General features: G+C 36.0%; 2 protein-coding genes and 1 long non-coding RNA gene across 3 annotated transcripts; all 3 read left to right on the forward strand.

The window, feature by feature from the left end:
• Positions 1 to 274: 274 nt before the first annotated feature.
• LOC112748979 (xanthotoxin 5-hydroxylase CYP82C4-like) lies at positions 275 to 2,869 on the forward strand. Its single transcript, XM_025797241.1, has 3 exons — positions 275 to 281; positions 1,281 to 1,423; positions 2,225 to 2,869. Exons 1-3 carry the CDS (start codon positions 275 to 277, stop codon positions 2,867 to 2,869), a joined length of 795 nt encoding a protein of 264 aa, XP_025653026.1.
• A 14,134-nt stretch (positions 2,870 to 17,003) lies between these two features.
• Positions 17,004 to 18,015, forward strand: LOC112747169 (uncharacterized). Its single transcript, XR_011873054.1, has 3 exons — positions 17,004 to 17,297; positions 17,478 to 17,864; positions 17,957 to 18,015. It is a non-coding gene; the product is annotated as an uncharacterized lncRNA (long non-coding RNA).
• A 3,335-nt stretch (positions 18,016 to 21,350) lies between these two features.
• LOC112748982 (protein FAR1-RELATED SEQUENCE 5-like) lies at positions 21,351 to 22,514 on the forward strand. Its single transcript, XM_029292972.1, has one exon. The coding sequence runs from the start codon at positions 21,351 to 21,353 to the stop codon at positions 22,512 to 22,514; it is 1,164 nt and encodes a 387-aa protein (XP_029148805.1).
• Positions 22,515 to 22,979: the final 465 nt, after the last annotated feature.

Below are 22,979 nucleotides of genomic sequence, written 5' to 3' on the forward strand. Positions count from 1 at the left end.
CTTTGTAATCCAGCTCTTATCAATGACTAAATATATGAAATAGCACAAACAAATAAATAAATAGTAAAAAAATACATAGAACAAAACAAAAAAAAAAGGGGAAAATGGGGGTGTGTCAAGAGAACGAGTAAGTTTATCACAATTATGAGATGGGAGAATACCATACGTAATAAACTCGACAATATATTACAAGCAAAACCATGTAAGGACCAACAGAATAACTCAAAACGGAAACAGAAATAAAATTACTTGCATCCCAGATAACATGTAGCACATGAAAGGTATTGGAGAGGAGACTTACTCATTGCAAAATTATGTGCTTTTTTAAAAGAATACTGGTAGAAAGAATTCCTGATTCGAAGTCCAAAAAATGAAAAGATAAAGAAAAGCTTCCTTAAAAAATGAAAAAGAAAACAGGAATAACTGTTAAAGTTAAAAAAAAATAAGTCAAGAAATATAACTAAACAATCATAATGTACAGATAATAGAATCTTCAAGATATCTTAAAAAATGTAAAACATATCAGGAGTGAAAGTTAGATTTAAAAGACAATTTTAAAAAAATACAAATAAACAATTATAACAGATAGAGGATAAAATCTTGAAATTGTAGATATATTGATTTGGTTATGCTTCTAAGAAAGTCATATTATAGTTCCCCTGTCCTGTCTTCTACCGTGTAAATACAAATAATTAGTTCAGTGAAACAAATAAATTTATCTATGGTATTGCGTTGAATCCAGTTGCTACATTTGATCTTACAATAGAAGAGCATAACCAAATCCAATTATCCAAACACATTTGTGCAGAAAAGAGTAGGACTTCGGAAAAGAATTTATGTACTTAGAGAATGATTAACTTGAAAAGAAAGTTAAGTTTCGTCAATGATATGGAGTGTGTATTTGTGATGTTACAGTAATGCCATTCATGATTAAAGATGGAATACCAGTTTGTGTTATCCTTTCTAATTTGATATTGCTCAAATGTTGCTAATGTAATAACTTTTGTACATTCTCTCGAGCACAGTTAATAGTAATAATATTTTGATCAGTGACCCTAGTTGCTTGCCTGTCGTATATGTTTTTAACTTTGTTTTCTTTCTTAAGTATTTTCATTTTTCTGTCACGAATCCTGCAGTACTATGATGAATTAAAATATAGTTGATCTCAATGGGCTTCCCTCTAAAGAGAATCCATACCTAGTGTACTCCCCAATCAGCTTCATCTATATGAATATTTTTCCTGTGAATCGCTACTTGTAGTATTTTCATGTAAATTTCAGGCATGTATCTAGCTAGAGGAAATCATGAGAATAAGAACATGAACAAGATATATGGTTTTGAGGGCGAGGTGCACTCAAAGTTAAATGAAACATTCGTGGAACTGTTTTCTGATGTAATTTGCTGTTTACCTTTGGCTCATTTGGTAAATGAGAAAATTTACGTAGTTCATGGAGGTCTATTTTCGTATTATCAATTATGCAACAATATCCAAAACTCCAAGAATATTGCTTATAACACTTTGATAATAGTCAAAAGTTGTTGTGTTAAGAAGTTCACAATGCTGAATATTGCTTATAACACTAAAACAAAATATACTCAAATCCAGCCTTATTATTTTTCTTTTCCTAACTAAGAGAACAATCAATTCTACTACCCACATAGGCAAAAGATGTATAGAATAATAATAATAAATCATAATCACCATACTCATAACAAATAACAAAGTTGAAAAAAAAATAACCTTGATCAGAGTGTGCTCTAGAAGCTTCTCCACTGCGGACAATTTTGCAATTTCTTTGTGCAGTACTTAGCAACTGACACCGTTGAAGATCCTCTACACGCTTTCAGTTTCAAATAAATCTGTATTAAAACAGCGCAATTTCAATTCCCAAAACCCAACAGAAAATTATAAAAACATGCAGTTAAAGCAAAGATATGCTTTCCACTGGAGATCCCAACAGGGTTACATAAAAACAAAAGGAAAGAGGCATGAAAACTTGAGCAACGAGATGGATGAGTACTGTGGTATCTCAAATCACATTCAGACGCTAATTAGCTATATGACCGTGTCAAGGAATATATTAAAAAAAAACTACAACATCACGTTGTATTTAAGTAACTAATACCCTACACTCCAGCTTTTATATATGACTGTGTTAGTTCATAGGAATCATGTCTGTATTTTGTAAGTCATAACTTGTTTTTTAATACTGCATTGGAATAGTTGAGTAGATTTTTGTCTCTGCAGAATCTGTTGGTAGGAAGTGACTCCATTATGGTAGCTATAACATGGATCTTGTCTCTGATGCTTAATAATCCACAAGTACTGAAGAAGGCTCAAGATGAGTTGGAGAACAAAATTGGGCGGAATAGACAAGTGGAGGAATCCGACATCAAGGATTTAGTGTATCTTCAAGCCATTGTGAAGGAATCTTTGCGGCTAAGTTCTCCGAGTGGTGTCATTTTTCCTCGTGCAGCGATGAAGGACTGCACGCTTTCAACTGGCTATCACATCCCAACAGGCACCAAGTTGATGATAAACATATGGAAAATAATGCATGATGAGAACCTGTGGCCTGATCCATATAGCTTTCAACCTGAGAGATTCTTGTGCAGCAGCCATAAGGACATAGATGTGAGGGGCCAACACTATAAGCTTCTTCCATTTGGCTCTGGAAGGCATTCGTGCCCCGGAATTTCACTATCTCTCAATGTTATGCATCTTATTCTGGCTGCACTGCTGCATAGCTTTGAAATTACTACTCCATCCAATGAACCTGTAGATGTGACAAAGAGCAATGGTTTGACAAATATGAAAGCAACTCCACTTGAGGTTCTTCTTGTTCCACGCCTCAACTGTATTTTATGATGGGAAGGCTAAGGGCGCTCTATTTTTCTGCTGATTGTGTTGTGCCTTTTATTTTTGTACTTAGATGTATTATTTGAGTAAATGAGTGGTATGTACAATCGAAGCCATGTTTAACAGACATCTCTCTTTAGCATTAGTTATAGGCTGTTAGTGCTTCTTGCTAGGTTTGTCATGTTAAGTCTACTCATTGCTTCCTAAGTGATTCATTATCGCAATCAAATTATCAAGTTTTCAAAACAACAGATGCAGTTGTTATTGATTAAGTGCTATGTTCTAATTACACACAAATAATAATACAAATGTAACTTCTCTATTCTGTACCATAATGTTGATCAGAACAGCTATATAGAACACAAATATAAAATGGGATAAAGGGTCACGTGTCTATATGTTAGTTAGAACTTAGATAGGCCTCTTGATTTTAAAATTCCATTCATCAACCAGATGATACCATGCATGAAAGCTGCAGAACATGGAATAGAACTAGGCACAACATATACTCTGATAATGCAGCTATCTCAAGAACTAATCAGCAAGAAGAAATAAAAATTGTACAATGACATGTACAAGCTTCAAAGAGATTCAACTAAGCAAGAAAAGCTAAAAATGTTCCATCAAACCCATTTCGATGGATAAAAATTGTTAGAGATAAATTTTGAAGAAATAAAATGTACTCCTTTTTTAGCAAATCTATCTAAAATAAAGACCAAGGTGTAAAGCACAAAGAACCCACCAGCAACCTATGATGCACGGACACTGACACGGACACGGGACACGACACGACACGGGACACGCCGACACGCGAATTTTAAAATCTTACATGACACGGGGACACGTATATATATAAAATATAAAGTATTTTTTAGATAAATTGTAATGATATTTTGATATTTTATTGATATTAAAATATAAAATAAAATTTTTAATTATTTTTAATGTCTTATTTTAATTATATCAAGTATTTAAAATATTTTTTGTTTTAATAAATAATAATATATACTATATCTAAATTTATTTTAAAAATATATGTTAAGAATAAGACTGGACACGCGGACACGTGATGGTATTTAGGTGTGTCCAAGCGTGTCCGGAAAAAAATTTTTTATTTTTTATTAAGACACGGTTGGACACAGCAGACACGCGTGTCGGACGAGTGTCGGTGAGTGTCGTGTCCAAAATGTGTCTGACACGCGGACACGATAACTCAGCGAAGTGTCCGTGCTTCATAGCCAGCAACACATCATATGAAAGTGAAAAATACCAACGTTCACTTGTCACTTGGAAAAATCAATAACAAAATGCTAGTTCACAGATACATTTGTAGCTTATTCAGAATTGGATTGTGAGACAAGAATCAATCAAACAGCAAAATTTTCACAAGGTTACAGTGTACATAAGTTATCTATCAAGTTAATATCAGAGCAGATAAAATTGCAAAGCAAAGCATCTAACCCAGAGAATTCAGATAAATTGAAAACTAAATGTATTTATCTAACTAATTCAGACTATCTAAACAGCAGCAATTAACCCCAATTAATAGAAGATATAGACAAATTCCTTCTCAGAATCCTTGAACCAAGAATTAAAAAAAGAAGGAAAGATGAGTGTGGAAGAACGAACCAGTGACAGGGGGGAGGCTACAATAGCTCGGACTGGCTCACGGTGGAGGAGGGTGTAATGGTGTCGCGCACGATCGAGGTTATAGGAAACTGCGACGCGGGTGAGAGAAGCACGGATGGGGGCTCTACGACTCGAAAACCCACAAGGAGCTGCAGGGTGGAGCTGAGGAGAGGGATTTCTCACACTGTGTTTGAGGGGGTAGGGTTTCAGGAACTGGGGACGGATCGACAGCAATGGCGCACGGTAGAGAGGCGAACGCAGAGTTTGGCGCGCTACGAAGCTCAACTCGCGGGTTTCTTCAAAATTGGGGGAAATCAATTAGTGGTTAGAATATAAAAAGGGGAATTGAAAAATGATTTAAGATAAGAACGTTACCTAGCGGCGCTTCTTGCAGCGGTCGCCAGGGATTTTACGGCACACGGAGGGTGGGTTGTTTCGCGCCCCTGCTCCCTCTCTTCTTCGCGCCAAACAGCTAGGGTTATCCAAAGAAGCGCGAAGATATGTATGCAGATTTGGCAGCGTTTTTCACTGCCCAGCCGCAATCCAGGACTGTTTTGCGGCTTCTACCAGACCGCCGCTCAACTCTGCCTTGATCTTCTCAGCCTGTGGTGTTGGCTACTCACCCGCCGCTACTCTCCGCTTCTGCCGCAGTGGAAGGAAGCTTCACGGTTCCATGGTCTCATGTCTCACTCTCTCTCGGCTTCTCTTGCTCTTATTTTCTTTATCTTTGGTTCGATGAATGAAAAAGGGATATGTGATCAAGATGATGCAATTAATGAAAGGAGGTGTGTGTTATGATTTAAGGGTCGTGTGTGATAGTTATATTAATGTATGGGTGTATATACATATGTGTGTATCACAAATCCTTCTTTTCTTTCTAAGTGCAGGTTCAGTTATGATGATGAATAATTAGAGAAGATATTTATTTGGTGGGAGGATGATTTTTCAAAGCAAGGGTTAAGTATATATATATATATATATAACAAATCTTTCTTTTATTGTTCCATATGGTTCTGCTGTGGATCTTTTATTATAGAAAGAGAAGAGATAAGGAGAAAAAACCCTAGCAGAGAAAGAGTACGTACTCCGTACTCAGAGAGAATGAGAGAAGGAGAGAGCGGGAGAGAGCGTTTGAGGGTGAAACACGGTGAAGAAGATGGCCATGCCATCGAAAGAGATAAGGGGGAGAGTGTGGGAGGGTTTGCATCAGGTGTGAAGGAGGGATCAAGTAAGGGCGACCTTAGTTCCAGGGTGACTTCCAAGATTTCGTTCCGTGACAAGGTTATTGGTTCTACGGTAGCCACAGGGATAAATCGGGCTGAAGCTCTAGATGAGGATTCCATGGCAGTGGTCACTGGAAAACAAGGAGATCCTATGCCTCCAAGAGTTTGCTTCTCCGAAGAGGCTAGGAACATCCTTTCTGAACCATACAAGGAAGCAATTGTGATCAAGGTTCTTGGAAAAAACCTTAGTTACACGGCCATGTTTCACAAATTGAAAGGGGTATGGAGGATCACCGGTGGATATGAAATCTTGGATGTGGGTTTTGGGTACTTCCTCGTTAAATTTGATCGCATGGACGATCGAGAGAAGGTTTTACTAGGGGGGCCATGGATGATCTTCGGTCACTATATTGCGGTCAAGCCATGGACACCGGATTTTAAACCTTGTGAGGACACTTTCGGGGAGACTATGGTTTGGATTCGAATCTCTGGTTTGAGCATATGGTACTATCAGGATAAAGCCATGATGAGAATCGCTTCTGCTGTGGGAAGACCAGTCAAGGTGGATCTGGCTACTAAGTTGGCGGAAAGGGGAAAATTTGCTCGGGCTTGCGTGCAAATTAATCTTGGTTTGCCGGTGGTCCGGAGTGTGATTGTCGATGAGTTTGAATATAAGGTGGAGTATGAATGCTTACACCTTATTTGTGACAAGTGCAATTGTTTCGGGCATCCAGCAACTGACTGCAGAATGACCCCAATAGATTCGGAAAGGGTGGATCGAAAGGAAACATCAGTGACCGAGACGGCGGCCCGGATGGTGCAGCCACAGGAAGCTTCAAAAGAGAAAATTTTTGAATTTGGATGCAATCCCAAAGAGTCAGTGATAGTTGCAGAAATTGGGGAGGAATTAGATGATACGTTGCATGGGAAGGAAGTGGGGTCCCAACATTTGAAAAATGAGGCTGGCTGGACCAAAGTCAGCAGTAAAAGGAGAGGAAAATTGAGTCAATCAAACAAAGCCCAACAAACATCTAAAGATAAAATGTCGGTGCGCTCAAATCAGAAATTGGACCAGAACCGTGACTTTGGGCTACGTATGAGAGGAGCCGAATCAGGGGTGAAGACCGGGTCGGTTAGCGGCTCTAAGGCACGCATGGCATATTCCAAACAGCAAGGGGTGAAGGGCAAATCTGTCTCCGTTGCGGTGCCGACTTTTACTGCCATTATCAAAAACGGACACAAGAGGTTGCGCCCTTCTTCTTTGCAGAATTCGCCGTCGACTCCAGACTGCCTTGGCGACACCAGCAAGCAGCAAATCGGCAAATTGGAAGGGTCAGTGGAGGGACACAGACAAACCGGGCAACAACTGGACAAGGACAAGCAAGGCTCAGGGGGATATGATGGTGGATCTTCATCATCTCGTTAGGGACTTCAGCTGAGGTTGGTCCTTTTTACAATACAAATTGTTTTATGGATTATTTAGATTTAAGCTTTCTATTTTGGAATATTAGAGGTGCCTCTAATAAATTGGCCCGGGTTCATAGTAAGGAGTTAGCGAATAAATTTCATCCTACTTTTTTCATTTTGTTTGAAACCCATATTGCTTTCGAGAGGATGAAATCTTTTTGGAATAATCTAGGTTACCAGGGTGTTGGTATTGTTGAGGCTAATGGTCATAGTGGGGGTATCTGGGTTCTATGTTCTAATTCAAATATTTCGGTGAGAGTATTGGATGTAGTTGATCAATGTATCAGTTTTGAAATCACTATGGGCAATACATCTAGTTACTGCAGTGCGGTGTATGCTAATCCGCATATACATCGGCGTAAAGAACTGTGGGGTGACTTGACAAGGATTGCTAATATGATCCACGGACCTTGGATTGTGTTAGGGGACTTTAATGATGTTTTGTTGCAGAGTGAAGTTAGAGGGGGGCAATTTAGACTTGCCAGAGCAGAACAATTTGCGGAAACATTAGAGGATTGTGGGCTGTTTGATATGGGGGCTATTGGGAGAAGATTCACTTGGTACAGGAAGGTGAAAGGTGGGGTGCAGGTGGCCAAGAAGCTTGATAGAGCAGTCATCAACCAGGACTGGCGACTAATGTTTCCGGAGGCTTATACTGAGGTGCTGGCGCGCCTTCACTCTGATCATTGCCCATTATTCACTAGGTGCAAGATGGCAAAGAGGGCTACCAAGGGCCATCGTCCGTTCAGATTCCAGGCTGCGTGGATGACTCATCCTCTTTTTAGGAATGTTGTTGATACAGCTTGGAATAGAGGAGCTCCGGATGTAGTCAAATGTTTGTTGGAGGTTCAAAAAGATGCAACTAACTTCAATAAAAAGGTTTTTGGCAATATTTTTGTTAAGAAAAGGGAGTTGGAGAGGCTTTTGAATGACGTTCAGATTACTCTGGAAAGTCGGGAGGATCAACAGCTTAGGATCAAAGAGCAAGTTTTGCATCAGGAACTGAATGATGTCCTTCTTCAAGAAGAGTTGTTGTGGTATCAAAAATCTAGAGAACAATGGGTGAGATGTGGAGACAGAAATACAAAATTTTTTCATCTGCAGACAGTTATCAGGAGAAAGAGGAACAAAATTCATGGGTTATTTTTGGAGGATGGGTCTTGGGCCACGGAGACTACGACTCTAGAAATGGCGGCAAATTCTTTCTTTCAAAAGCTCTTTTCTACAAGGGAGGATATTGACCTGGACGCCATGGGGCCTTTTCCTTGCCCGTCTCTTAGTACTGAGGCTTGTCAAAAGTTAGTGGAACCGGTGACGTCTGAAGAGGTTAAAAGAGCTGTGATGACCATGAGTTCATTTAAAGCCCCAGGGCCAGATGGATTTCAAGCAATTTTCTACAAAGAGTTCTGGGACTCTCTTAGCAACGATGTGTGTAGACTGGTCAAGCGAGCCTTTGAGGGTGAGCCATTGAATGCGGCTATTTTCGATACTCTCATTGTTCTAATTCCTAAAGTGGAAGTTCCCTCTTCCTTACGGGAGTTTCGGCCTATTAGCTTATGTAATGTAATTTATAAAATTGTCACAAAGGTTCTAGTTAACAGGTTCAGACCTTTCCTGTCGGAGATCATTGGTCCTTTGCAAGGAGGGTTCATTCCAGGAAGAGGAACCACAGAGAATATTATCATTGCTCAAGAGATTATGCACTTCATGAGGAACACCAAGTCTCGAAAAGGGACCATGGCATTCAAGATTGATTTGGAAAAAGCTTATGACAGGGTAGACTGGCGTTTTCTGGAAGCTACTTTGGTTCGGTTTAGGTTTCCAAAGGCTACCATTAATCTTATATTGAATTGTGTGACTTCCTCTTCGTTGGCAGTTTTGTGGAATGGGAACAGGCTCCAAAATTTCAATCCGAAGAGAGGGTTGAGGCAAGGAGATCCTATGTCTCCTTATCTATTTGTACTCTGTATAGAAATGCTTGCCTGCTTTATCTCTCATAGAGTTTCCCAAGGTTTGTGGAACCCAGTTGCGGTTTCTAGGAATGGACCACGACTCTCTCATTTGATGTTTGCAGATGATCTTTTGCTTTTCTGTAAGGCATCAAAAGCTCAAGTAATAGAGGTCATTCATTGTTTGGACTTGTTTTCTAGAGCGTCAGGTTTAAAGGTAAATCTTCATAAGTCAAAGGCCCAGTGTTCCAAGAGGGTGTCGGAGAGGAGAAAAGATGTTCTCTCAGGGGTCTCTAACATCCGGTTCAGCAATGATTTGGGTAAATACCTGGGAATTAACATCAGTCATGCCAGAGCTTCCAGGAAGACGGCTCAGGAGATTATTGAAAAAATTTCGAGAAAGCTCTCCAGTTGGAAAGGACGCCTACTGAATAAGGCAGGGAGGCTTTGTCTTGTTAAATCGGTTATGGCCTCTATCCCAGTTTATGAAATGCAAATTTCTCTTCTCCCGAAGTATGCATGTAATAAAATTGATTCCTTGATGAGACAATTCTTATGGAAAGGCCAAGCGACTAGAAAAGGGCTGCCTCTGGTCAAGTGGGAGGTCGCCATAACTCCTAAAAAGGCAGGAGGATTGGGTATTAGGGATACTTCCTGTGCTAACATGGCGCTTCTAGGAAAGTTGGTATGGGATTGTCTAAATAATAGTGAGAAGTTATGGGTGCAGGTTCTGAAGCATAAATATCTCAGGAATCAATCTGGTATGAACGGAAACAGTAGAAATTCTTCATCGGCCACCTGGAAGAACATTGTTAGTGCCTATGAGCATCTCAAGGAAGGGCTTCATTGGAATATTGGAGATGTCCACAAATCAGTTTGGTATGATGAGTGGACTCCTTTTGGTAAGCTTTGCAACCTTGTTCCTTATGTACATATTTCTGAATCAGATTTCATGGTGGCTGACTTGTGGAAAGGGGTGTCTTGGGAGGTTGATAGTCTTACCACGCCTATTCCGCATGAGATTAAGCAGTTTATTTGTGGTCTGAGATATCCTAGTTTGACTGAGTTGGAGCCACAGTGGGAGTGGTGGCCTGCAGCAACAAAAAAGTATAGTGCAAGGGAGGGTTACAGATGGTTATTAAAGAAAACATTAAATTGGAATGCCAACAGTAATTGGAACTGGTTGTGGAACACAAACATTCCAGAGAAGTTCAAATTTACTATGTGGCTTAGCTTACATGATGCTCTACCAACTGAGACCTTTCGATTCAAGCGGCATTTAACTTCTTCAGATATATGTAAGAGATGTAACAAGGCGCAGGAGACTATGGAGCATTGCCTTAGAGACTGTGAACGATCAAAGGCAATCTGGTATATGTTGGATCCTAGTATCCTGGACTCGACGGCTGGTAATGCTCTTGAAGAGTGGTTTCGGAAGGCCTTGGCTAACAATGAGGCGTCCTTTGGTGCAGGGCTTTGGTGGGTATGGAGACATAGGTGCAATGACATATTCAACACTGACAACCCTTGGACAGACCATAAGGTTGTTGCCTTGGCCAGAATTACCGCCAAGGACTTACAGGTTTATAGGAATCGATGCAATGCTTTTAGGTCTCTCCGAAATTGTCTGTGTTGGGAACCACCGGTAGGCAATAGTTTTAAAGTTAATTGTGATGCAAGCTTGTATATGGATTCAAATTTAGCGGGATTTGGGTGTATTATTAGAGATTCTAAGGGAGATTGGATCTCGGGCTGCTCTGGAAGCATTCCCCCTTGGTCTATAATCAGATGTGAATTATTTGCTGCTTGGAGGGGGCTGGTTTTAGCTTGGGATTGCGGTTTAAGGGATATTATATGTGAAACAGATTGCCTTGACATTCTGCCCATCATGCATGAGCTTACAAGTAGGTATCCATCTGAAGTAACAGATTTGGTTCACAAGATTCAGGAGCTTTTATCTCGTCCTTGGCTTGTTCACGTTGAATGGGTGTCCCGAGAAGCAAATAGAGCTGCGGATTGGATGGCTAAATATGGTGCCAAGAGTAACTCTAATCATGTTATTTGGTCTGAGCCTGGTGTTGATCTCCAACGAATCATCCGCTCGGATTTAGAATAGTTTTTGCTTTGTTTCTTTCCTTGTTTAGTCACCAAAAAAAATATGGTTCTGCTGTGGATGGTTTATAATCATAGAAGGAGATTTGCTTAATGAAAAGATTAGGTGACATGGCTTGGTTAATTATAGGTTGGGTGTTGTGTTTCAGAGTTGCTGATTCAGCGGTTCAAGTTATAAATATCTTAAACGAATAATTATAAAAACGGAATATATTAAAACACAAGTAATAATATATATAGCGTTAAATATATGAGTTACTAATATAAATGGCATTAGTAACTTAAGGATGAAAGATATTTGATGAAGCATTAGCAACTCTAAGCTCATCAAGAAATACTGATAATTACTTATATCGGCAAATATCGGACTTGATAATAATAATAATAATATTATTATTATCTAAGCTCTGTTATAATTATAGCATGTAAAATAAATTAATAGCATAATAATAAAATTATATTATCATTTATTTTACTTTAAAACACAGAATTGACTCATCGAAATAAAACTAATTGCTGAGACTAATATTTTTTGAAAAATATTATGTTGGCATAAAAATTTGGGTTGTTATATATGCGGATACTCAAAACAGAGGGGGTGACTCGCGTACCCATGAACACCGCCGCATATGCGTACTTTCAAATTTTGGCAATTCGTGCATACGCATGCCTCATGTGTACGCATGAGTGTAAAAGTTGATAAAGTCGCGTACGCATCCACCTCATGCATATGCGTGTGTGTTAAACAAAAAGAATTCTCACGTACGCATACATGTGTTCGCGTACGTATGCCTTGTGTTTTACAGAAAAGCTGTTAAGTATGTAGAAATCAGTTTTACACATCCAACTTTGAACGCATATAACTTTTTTGTTAAAAATTATTTTTAGTCCATTTTTCAAACGTTGTAAATTTCACGAGCCTAATTTTCATTCAAAATAAGTTTTATAAAATTTGAGCTGAAAGCCAAGTTATGACTCATCGAAGTTGGTCAAAAATTAACTTTTACCAAAGTTTACAAAATCTCTAGTTTCTTTCTAAAATCCTCAATTCCAAACCAATAATTTTCACAATCAAAACAGTCTCTACTGTCCCTAACCAGGTTCTTACACTACCCATTCATACCACAACATGCCAATATACAAATTCAATCAATTCACAATCCACCCTCAACCCTCAACAACATCCCAATCATCATCATTTCATAATCATTAAAATTATACCTCAGCACATACAAGCTCAATCACCCTTTATTTCACAATTCATATATCACATACACAATTCAATCAACAATTCACTCAGTTCATTCCTATCTTAAAGTCTTCTAGCCTAAGTTTTCACGTGATATTAAACATTAACTACGAGAAACCAAAACCATACCTTAGCCGATTCCTCTCCAAGCCAAAAAAATCTCAAAATACTCCCTTTTCACAAGCTCCAAGCTTCCAAATATCAATTCTGCTAGCCCAACCACCGAAATTTCGTTCCAAACCACCAATTGAACACCAAATCAACAAGAAATACAATCTAATTCACACAATATCACTATAATTAACATAAGGTTCCCAATTTCAATAATTTTCAAGGGTTTGATGGTTTTCACCATTCCCACGATCGTTTTGGAAAAACCCAACGATTTTTCGCTGCTAGAGTTTACTTAAACAATCAAAATCATTCAATTCATTAATATCAAAACTCAACAATTTTTAAACTTAAGAGGAGAAGGCTGGGTGAGAAAATCGACTTTCTTACCTCATTGTTTAGATGATTTTGAAGAAAATTTCGAGACGAACATGTAGCCGCTAATGACTTGTCAATCAGAGTTGCGGATTGAGAGATATGATAGATTGAATTTTTGGAAGCAATGAAGTTATGGTTCTTACAATTCCCTTTCCCTTCTTCAGTGTGGAAATGGAAGAATGATGAGGAAAGAGCTAAGTTATGTGTTTTATATCTTGGGCTTTGGGCCCAGTTTGGATCCGGTCTAATTGGTTTGGCTCGTTGATCCGGTTTTGAGCCAAAATCTTTAAAATTAGTGTCAAAATTCATATTTTAAATATTTCTACTTCTCTAGATTATAAAAAATTTAATTTTCTAATTTCTTTGAATAATAATGAATTTATTGGCTAAATATTTATTAATTTTGTGAAGTTTACAATAATGAAGAAGAAAAAGAAGGAAGAGAAGGAATTTTAAGTTATTATTAAGTAATTTTGTGTATTTTGGATTTAAATAAGTTTTAGAATAATCTTTGTAGAATTTTCTAACTTCTTCAAGTGTGTTAAAAGTCATCCAAACTTTTAGCACAAGCTGCTCATCAACATCCCATAGAAACTGAAAATACACCGAAAGCGTTTTCAAGATAAACCAATTTATAATTTAAAATACATCAAAACTAGGAACGAAACATATTTATCAAAATAATAATTCAGATTCAGAACTTGTACTATATTACATTCAATTCAAACCATCAATCATGAACAACAATTTTCGCAACAAAAATAAAATTATTCAACTACAAAATCATAAACTACTAACGAACTACATTAATTAGATTTGAACTACATCTCAGCCACTTGATTTGATTCAAAACAATAATACAATTCGCTTTGGTTCAATTGACAGTCTAAACTTGAAAATACACCAATTTATAATTCCAAATACCCCAAAACTGGGAATGGAACATATTCATCAAAATAATAATTTAGATTCAAAACTCGTACATTATATTCAAATTCAAACCATCAACCATGAACAATAATTTTTACAAACAAAAACAAAATTATTCAACTACAGAATCATAAAATACTAACCAACTATATTAACTAGATTCGAACCACACCTCAGTCACTTGATTCGATTCAAAACAATAATACAATTTGCCCTGGTTTAATTGACAGCATGAACTTGAAAATACACTGAAAATATTTCCAAATACACCAATTTATAATTCTAAATATACAAAAACTGAAAACAGAACAGATTCATCAAAATAATAATTCAGATTCAGAACTCGTATATTACATTCAAATTCAAACCATCAACCATGAACAATAATGTTCACAAATAAAAATAAAATTATTTAACTACAAAATCATAAACTACTAACGAACTACATTAACTAGATTCGAACCACACCTCAACCACTTAATTCGATTCAAAATAATAATCCAATTTGCCTTGGTTCAATTGACAGCTTAAACTTGAATCATTCATTGTCTTCGAAAACAAAATACCTGTTCAAAGCTTATTTCACAGCTTGATTTCAAAAACTTTGATCAAATTTTCAAATTAGATAAAAGAGCATTGATCTTGAATGAAGAGAATATAAAGAACGAAGAGAACATAAAAAAGAAAGAGAAATGCAGAGATGAAAGAGAACTAGAGAATGCAGAAAATGTTGAGAAAATTCGAAAAAGAAAACGAAATCCACATGAAAAAGACAATTATGTATATTCACGCATTAAGTCAAAAGTTTGTTAGAAGTAGTGGTGCGTGGAGGTGAATTAGGTTAAAACTACTTGGTTGAATTTAGTTGGTTAAATGACTTAGATGTAGAGATTAATTCTTTTTTATAACAGATATGCATGATCTATCTACTTTAACATTATGAATGCATGACTTTAACCCCCTTATCATATATACATGTAGCTTATATTCTAATTTGGGAAATTCTCTGGTGAGGACGCCGAAAATAAGCATGTGATGTTGACGCTATGTGTCAAGTTTAGATTGTAACGCAGGTAAGTTTCATTGATTGTAGAACAATTCTAAGTTTTCGTTTTTCGTTCCTAGCAAGTGAGATTAATGATATTGATTCGTGATTAAGTGTTCATGTATGGGGCATATTTGGGCTAGTAAAAAAAAACTTAAGTGGTGGGCTAAAGTGGAAAAAATGCTTTTTCTAGAGTGTGGATTTTAGTAGCAGTCATTATTTAGAATAAAAGAAAAGGAAAATTGTCAAAAAATAAAATTTGTTTCGGTTGGACAACATGATTTTTTACGGAATAAGATATAATAGACACAAAATTATAGATGATAAATAAAAAAGAAGAAAAATAAAGATAAAAATTTAAAATTTAAAAAGTAATTGAAAAGAGTAAATAATAAACTTAACTATCTTTCTTAACATTCTTAACATGTTATTTTTTTTCTAATATCAAGCACATATAAGTTGATGCTAGTTTATGTTAAGTAAAATGAGAATATTTTATTTTTTTAACTTATTATGAATGTATTTAAGAAAATATGCAAAATTTATTTTTTTATCATATATAAATATGTTATAATATTATTTTTATATTGTCTATTATATACAACCGTTGAGTTGAGAATTGTTCACACCTCACGGTCAATAAATAATATTCAATATGACCGTAAAATAAAGAATGTTAATATTAATATTTGTATGCTTTGTGCATAGATTTATGACACAAATAATTTTTATGGGATATAATTAATTCTATATTTACACCAAATAGATAAATTTAAATTCAAGAAGTTGAAAAATTAGCTTCTTAATTAATGAATATTTTGAACCTAATTATATTAAATGATTATTATTATTATTTTGTAATATTTTATAACAATGATTGGTTTAATCTATTATATATTATTAAAATTATTTTTTTTTACTTAATAATGAAGCTAGCATGTCATGTTTGTGAAAGTGTTTTTAAATTTATTCTTTTCAATCATTAAATCAAATCAATTATAATAAATAAATTATAAAACTAATTAATTTAATCAATTCATATGGTTAAATAATTTTTGGATAGTATTTATTTTTGTAACTTTAATTAGAATGATAAAAACATTTGTTTTGGTTAGAGGTCAAAATTAGCAATACTAATGACCTCATAACCGTAGTTCATCTATTTACTATATTGAATTGGATTTTAGTAAAGTTAATTTTTTAATAACTATAAACAGTGGATAACAACAATAGGTACTCGAAGTACTCTATTGTTGGTTTTCAATTTTAAGTTTTGTATTTTGTATTTATTTATACGATAATTTTTTTTTTGTCTTTTTCTTCTACTTCAATCTTATTTTTTCACTAAAATCATATCCAAACCACGATTTCATCAGAAAGCTACAAAATTATTTCATTCAGAACTAGCCGATAAGGATGACAATACACCTGCTTGCTGCCGCCGAATCCAGTAGTGTCTAGTATGACTAGATACCAGCATTTGTGTTCCTCTATGAGTCCAAACATATATATCAAGAGTGCCTTGAATATATTGTGATTTTGCACCTCTTATACCCTAAACTACACTTTCCTTTGCCTGGTGTCCTACATCTAGATTCGGAATCAGTGGAAGCAGTCAAATGTTGTCCTAATCAGCTAGTTCTGAATGAAAATAATTTTACAATTTTCTCGTAGTCTAGATTTGATTTTAATGAAGAAAATATAAAATTAGATTGAGACTAGGTTTGTCATATGAATAAATACAAAACTTAAAAATTAAAAACGAACAACAGAGTACCTAAGAGTACTTATTGTTGTTATTTACTATTTATAACTATTAGAAAATTAAATTTACTAAAACCTAACTCAACATGATAAATAAATTAATTATGGGACCATGGATTCCTTGCTCCTACATTTTTGTAGGCTTATCATTAACCACCATAAAAATAATTACAAAATGTACCCCGTTTTTTTTTTTTTTTTGAAAAATTTATTAAATAGATTTTGATCTCTTTAACTTTTGTTATTTACACTTTTTTCCTTTATCTTTTAGTTTCAGATTCAAAGAAGAAGAGAGGTCTGCTAGGGTTTATAGAATCAATTTCAATCAATGCCATTTTCTCATCTTCTTCCTCTGCTGTATCTCTGGTTCGCCTATTCTCGCCGCCACAACACGCATCAGACGCCGCCGCTCCCTGCGTCCGCCGCCGCTCCTCACAGACTCCGAGGAACGAACTATCAGTATCACCACCCTGTTAAATTTCGCAGAGAAAGAACGAGAACCAGAGCGACCCTTGATGACACTGAAATAGGACAACTTTCCTCAACCCCACTTCTTGTTGAGGACGACAAACCCAGCAAGGTATACTTTTTCCTCTGCCTTCTTTTTAGTTTGGTTTGATTCTTTTAGAATAGTCAAGATGATGAATTTTGAATCCTTAGGGTAGCTTTTCAGGCAATGATTTTTGCCCTGCTTCGAGTTTCCTTGGTGTTTTGAATTGAATTTGATATGATTTATTTATTTATTTTCATGGCTACTTAGGAAGTAGAGGAAAGTGTAAAAGTGCTAAAAGATACAGCTAAGACAAGAAAGGTAGCAGCGGAGAAGGTTCTGTCTGCACTTTCTGTCATTGAGAAAGCAAAAATTGATCCTTCTGGATTTCTTGAAACCCTGGGTGGCAATGAATCCCCTGGGAGGACATGAATGCTAATTTTCACCGCTGAGGTGAACATATTTGTATTACTTTTTTGTTTGCTCGTTCTTTGGCTATAATCTGTTTCTCCCTTTGCATGCTTATACTTGGCAATTTATACTTACCATACTTTTGTGCGGCATTTTAGAAACAATTCTGGTGATGATGAAAGTGTAGGTACGAATAGAAGAAAGAAAGACTCAGCAAAGAAAAGAAAGTTTGCTGATTTCCAAAAGGTTTGCCCATTTCTTGTTCGGTAATATCTATTTCTAACCGTAATAGCTTTTAGTCAGAAGTCAGTTTCAATTTTTTTTATGGTGATTTGTAGGAAGAACATGAAGCAAGAAATAAGGTTCCAAATTCTGATAAACTAAGTTTGAAGCGAATAGATAGCATGACACTTGAAGTAAGTACTTTAGGTTGTCTTATTTGGTATCTGGATGATATCTATCTGCAATCTATGCAAAAAGAGAAAAACACAACTATAACTAAATGAGATGGTGTTTATGTGGTGGTTTTCTAAATTTCATACTACCCTCTGATTGAAAATATTCATGCACCTTCTAGGTTCATGTAAAGCAAAGGCGGAGCAAGGAAGAAAGGTCTGCATTGGCTAAAGCATGAAGGGAGGATAGAGGAAAATACCTTCCTAGAAAAGCCGCAAATCAGAAAAAGGTATGTTAGCAGTTCATTCTTGTAAATTTTTTTTTGGACTTTTGAAATGCAATGAATTTTAACCAAATATGCATATCTTAAACTTGGTAGTTGATTCCATAACTTTTTTTTAAAGAAAGAATAAACTATCCAGGTTATGTGTGAATTTGGAAAGTTTAAAAGGGAAAAATTGATGTTAAATGATTTTGATTGCATTCAACTAAGTTTCCTCCCACTGTGGTTCACTTTTTGATTGGTTAGGACTTAATTAAATTGCATGAATTAATTTGATAGGATCACAGCTTATAGCTTTGCTGTGTAAATAGATTGTGTTTGTTGTTTGTATATTGAATTAGTAGATTACTGCTAGAGTAGGAAGGGATTTGAGCTGATTTAACACGCCTAAGAATCTTAACAAGTCCTTATCTTCAAAATCTTCGTTGAAAATTGCTATGGGCTTGTTCTGTAATCTTTCTGTAAATCTCTATAGGAAAAAATAGAAAATGAGAGAAGATTCTAGTAATTTTGTTTGGAGGGAAATCTAGACCCTTCTAATCTGATAAGATTGAGTGTGTGTTGTTTAATGCTGCATACTGTTTAATGCCGCGCAAGACGAGAAACTGAGAGAGATTAGATTTCTTGGAGAGCATAATTTCTCATTTGGCTGGTCATGACAGTAGTCACCTCATGATATAAATAATCAACGCCTAGGAATGGTACGTTAATTTGTAGGACTGACTGCTTTTCCTTTAGCCTCCATAATCTTGAGACTAAATTGTCCACCCTTTCCATCTTATTATTGTGTTATTATCATATGTAAATCTGTCTCTCCAAGTAAGATTAACTACATATATTAGATAACGTTATCTTCCATGTGAAAATTTTGGTATATCTAGATTAATGCATCTTGGTACACATTTTATCGTTGTGATTAGATTTCTTGGAGAACTATTATCGTTGTGATTTTATTGGTGTTGTGGTTTGATGATTGATGCGCTTTCTCTACTTTTTGGCGTTCGATTAGGAATTCGTTTTTTTCTCAATAGTCAAGAAATTTAATTATGCTTGCAATTAAAACTTAGAGATCTATTCAGTATTTTCATTGAAAATAATTTTATTTGTATATTTTATTGCTTCAATTGATCAAATGCACCAGCTCTGAATGTATCTGCACATACAAGTGCTGGCTTCCAGCCCTTCTTCTGATGATAATACGCATACTTTGTACAAGTTGTGGTTTTTCCAGATCCTGAATTCATTTAAGAATCATACAGGTATCAGTGCCATATTGCTTAGGAGTTAGGAATATGCGTAAACCAAATGTGTAAAGATGGCTAATTCACCTCCCAGGTTCCCAGTACCATTTGTGCCAAGTTGAACATAAAAACACATCATAAATAGTCAGAACTTTCAGCTTATTTAATAAGTTTTTTCTTTGATATATTTTAAGTCTATTCTGCCTTATGAGTTTTTCATATTAGAAGAAATAGTGGGAGAAGAAAAACTGGTAAGAAAAAACAAATGAAGAATGGGTTATTTAACTGTAAATTTTTATAGTTATGTTTTCTGTGCTCCTATAAATGCACTTCATGCTCAATTTTATATTGGCAGCAGGGTCATTTTTATTGTTATATTTTAATCTCTCTTGTCTATTCTCTCATTTCTGGATTCTTTTTCTTGTAATGTTTTATGTATTCAGTCTTAATTGGAACTTGATCATTATTTGTATCCCGGATAAAGGTGATGAATCAAGGCCAATCATACTTCATCTGGATTCTTTGAGTCTTCACTCTAGCAGATCACTATTTGATAACATCAAAAGGTTAGGATGAAGTAGCACTTGATTTATTGTATACCATATATGTGACATATCTAGTTCATTTCTGCTCTGGTTATTAGTTCTTAAACATATCACAGCTTCCATATCTTGTGACTTCACTACCATCCTATGTTACAAGTAGGTGTTTTTCTTATGTTCTTGTAATTTGTAAGCATATATGTAGATTAATGTAAAATTGACCTCACCATTATTTTATATTATTCATTCAACTTGGCCCAGTATTCTTAAAATGTATAGTTACAAACAAGCTAGCTAAATCCATACGTATGCTTATAGAGAAAATCATGTGTCACAAAATGGTCCTCTGACCTTGTATCTTAATGACATGATACAAGTTTGAAAACTTAAATGTTATGCAGATTTTACAGTTTGAATGAAAGGATTGAAATAATGAATAGTTATTAATTATTATAAGGCTTGTAATGTTGTTGTATTTAATGGCGCCACTGAACATGGTTTGTCCAAAATAGTTGTCATGTTGTTCCAAGTCATTAGCAATTAAGAACCCTAAGATTCCAAACACAATACTTTTAATGAATAAATTTCCTCACATCCATGTTCTATGGATTTGAGTACCTATCTCTCTGTAAATTTGCCACCACTCTATACAAATTGCCAAAACCACTTCTGTGTACTGATGCAGCAGCTGGCACAGGAAAGTGCCTTTCACAATATATAAAGAGAAAATTAAACACCTCATCAATCAACTCAAAGAAAACAATGTGTTTAAAATAGGGTCATTTCAGCAGGAATGGCATATGCATATCTAATCTTGCGAGCAATCTGTTTCTATGGATTGAGGTGGCAGCCAAGCAAACTTTGCGGGGTTCTCAAAGGAGAAACGATGTGTTCTTCAGTGGCCGTGAGCGGCGGGGATTTTGTGACATGGAATCAGAAATATAGATAGATTATAGATAGAGGATATATACTCTTTAATATTTTGTTGTCCTTTGCACCCACCGCATGCATAGCTGGCATTGCCAATTGTTCTTGTCTTTCTGTTTTTACTCTTATAGTTTCACCATTAGATTTTGGATTCACGCTTCTTCATTTCCCCTTAATATAATAAATGAAACTCGTGTCCAATTCCATGATTCCTAAGATTGACACTATTGGATTGATTTCAATTTTAAAAGATTGTGATTTATGATGGCTGGTACTCGGTGTTTGGTAATTTATATACAAATTTAAGTTTCATTTTGAATTGTGTATTGGTGTTTAGGAAGTTATGGGTCAGGAATTTTCTCATGAAGGGGTTAATAGCGAGCATACATCATATGATCAGTATGAGCAGGAGGAAGAAAAACATGAGGAAGTTGATGTGGATTATATGGATGAGGATGACACAAATGTGGAACCAATGTTCGATTTTCACGGCTTCGATGAAGGGTATAACATTGACTCACTCGAAGACATTAGGATGATTGAATTTTGGAACATCGGGGATGAAGATGTATGTCATTTTCACTTTTCTGATGTCGACATTGCATTTGAGTTCTACAATAGATATGCAAGGACAAGAGGCTTTAGTGCTCGGAAGAACGGGACTAGGAAGAGTCGTGCGAGCGCACTTAAGTTGAAGAATTTTGTATGTCATCGTGAAGGATTTAGACCGCCAAATAATTACGGCATCGAAAACCTTAAGAGAAAACCTACACCCGAGACAAGGTGTGGCTGCAGTGCAATGATGGAGATTCGTGTAGATGCACCTAGTGGTCGTTGGTTTATTTCTTATTTTTCTGATGAACACAATCATCCGCTTCTGGATCCTCGGTTGACTGGATTGCTCCCTGGGCATAGATTCATGTCCGAGGCTGATATTGGCCACATGGTTAACATGAAAAAGGGTGGGATTAGTGTTGGACAGATATATCGGGCATTAGAAAATCAGGCAGGTGGCTACGAGTATCTCTCTTTCACGCAAAGGGACATGTACAATAAAATAGCAAAGCAGAGGCGCCAATTACCCAATGATGCATATGCAGTTTTGAAGTATCTAGAAGATCAAGCAACAAATGACCCTTCTCTCTATTATAATCATCACATGGATGCTGATAGTACTTTGCGCAATTTATTCTGGTGTGATGGTCTCAGTAGGGCAGACTACTCATTATTTGGCGACGTACTGGCTTTTGATGCTACCTATAAGAGAAATAAATATATGTGTCCACTGGTGGTATTTTCTGGTATCAATCATCATAATCAAACAATTATCTTTGCTGCTGCTTTAATTTGCGATGAGGAAAAAGACACATATAGGTGGTTGCTACAACAACTGAAGGCGGCAATGAATGGGAAAGAACATGTTTCGGTGATCACGGATGGTGATCTATCAATGAAGTTCGCCATTGAGAAAGAGTTTCCTAATGCACATCATAGATTATGTGCATAGCATCTGATTCGCAATGCAACAAGTAACATTGGCAAGCCCCAGTTTACCTCCATGTTTAAAAAGTGTATGCTAGGCGACTATGAAATTGATGTATTTCGTCAAAAGTGGTTTGAAATGGTTGAGGGATTTGGTGTCGAAAACAAGAATTGGGTCCTAGATATGTATAAAAAGAGACATTCATGGGCAACTGCACATATAAGAGGGAAGTTTTTTACTGGTTTTCGGAATACTTCTCGGTGCGAGGGATTAAACTCGATCATTGCAAAATATGTCAACTCAAGGTACAATCTGGTTGAGTTCATTCAACACTTTAATCGTTGTGTTGACCATATAAGGTGGAAAGAGGTCCAGGCTGACCTCGCCTCTGTGAATGGGAGACCCAGTATGCAAACCTGTTTTCAACAGTTAGAGAGGAGTGCTGCCAATGTTTACAACCTATCAATATTTTATATGTTCCAACCAATC

This window comes from Arachis hypogaea, chromosome 15 (assembly GCF_003086295.3).
Source record: "Arachis hypogaea cultivar Tifrunner chromosome 15, arahy.Tifrunner.gnm2.J5K5, whole genome shotgun sequence".
In the NCBI taxonomy this organism is placed as follows: domain Eukaryota; kingdom Viridiplantae; phylum Streptophyta; class Magnoliopsida; order Fabales; family Fabaceae; genus Arachis; species Arachis hypogaea.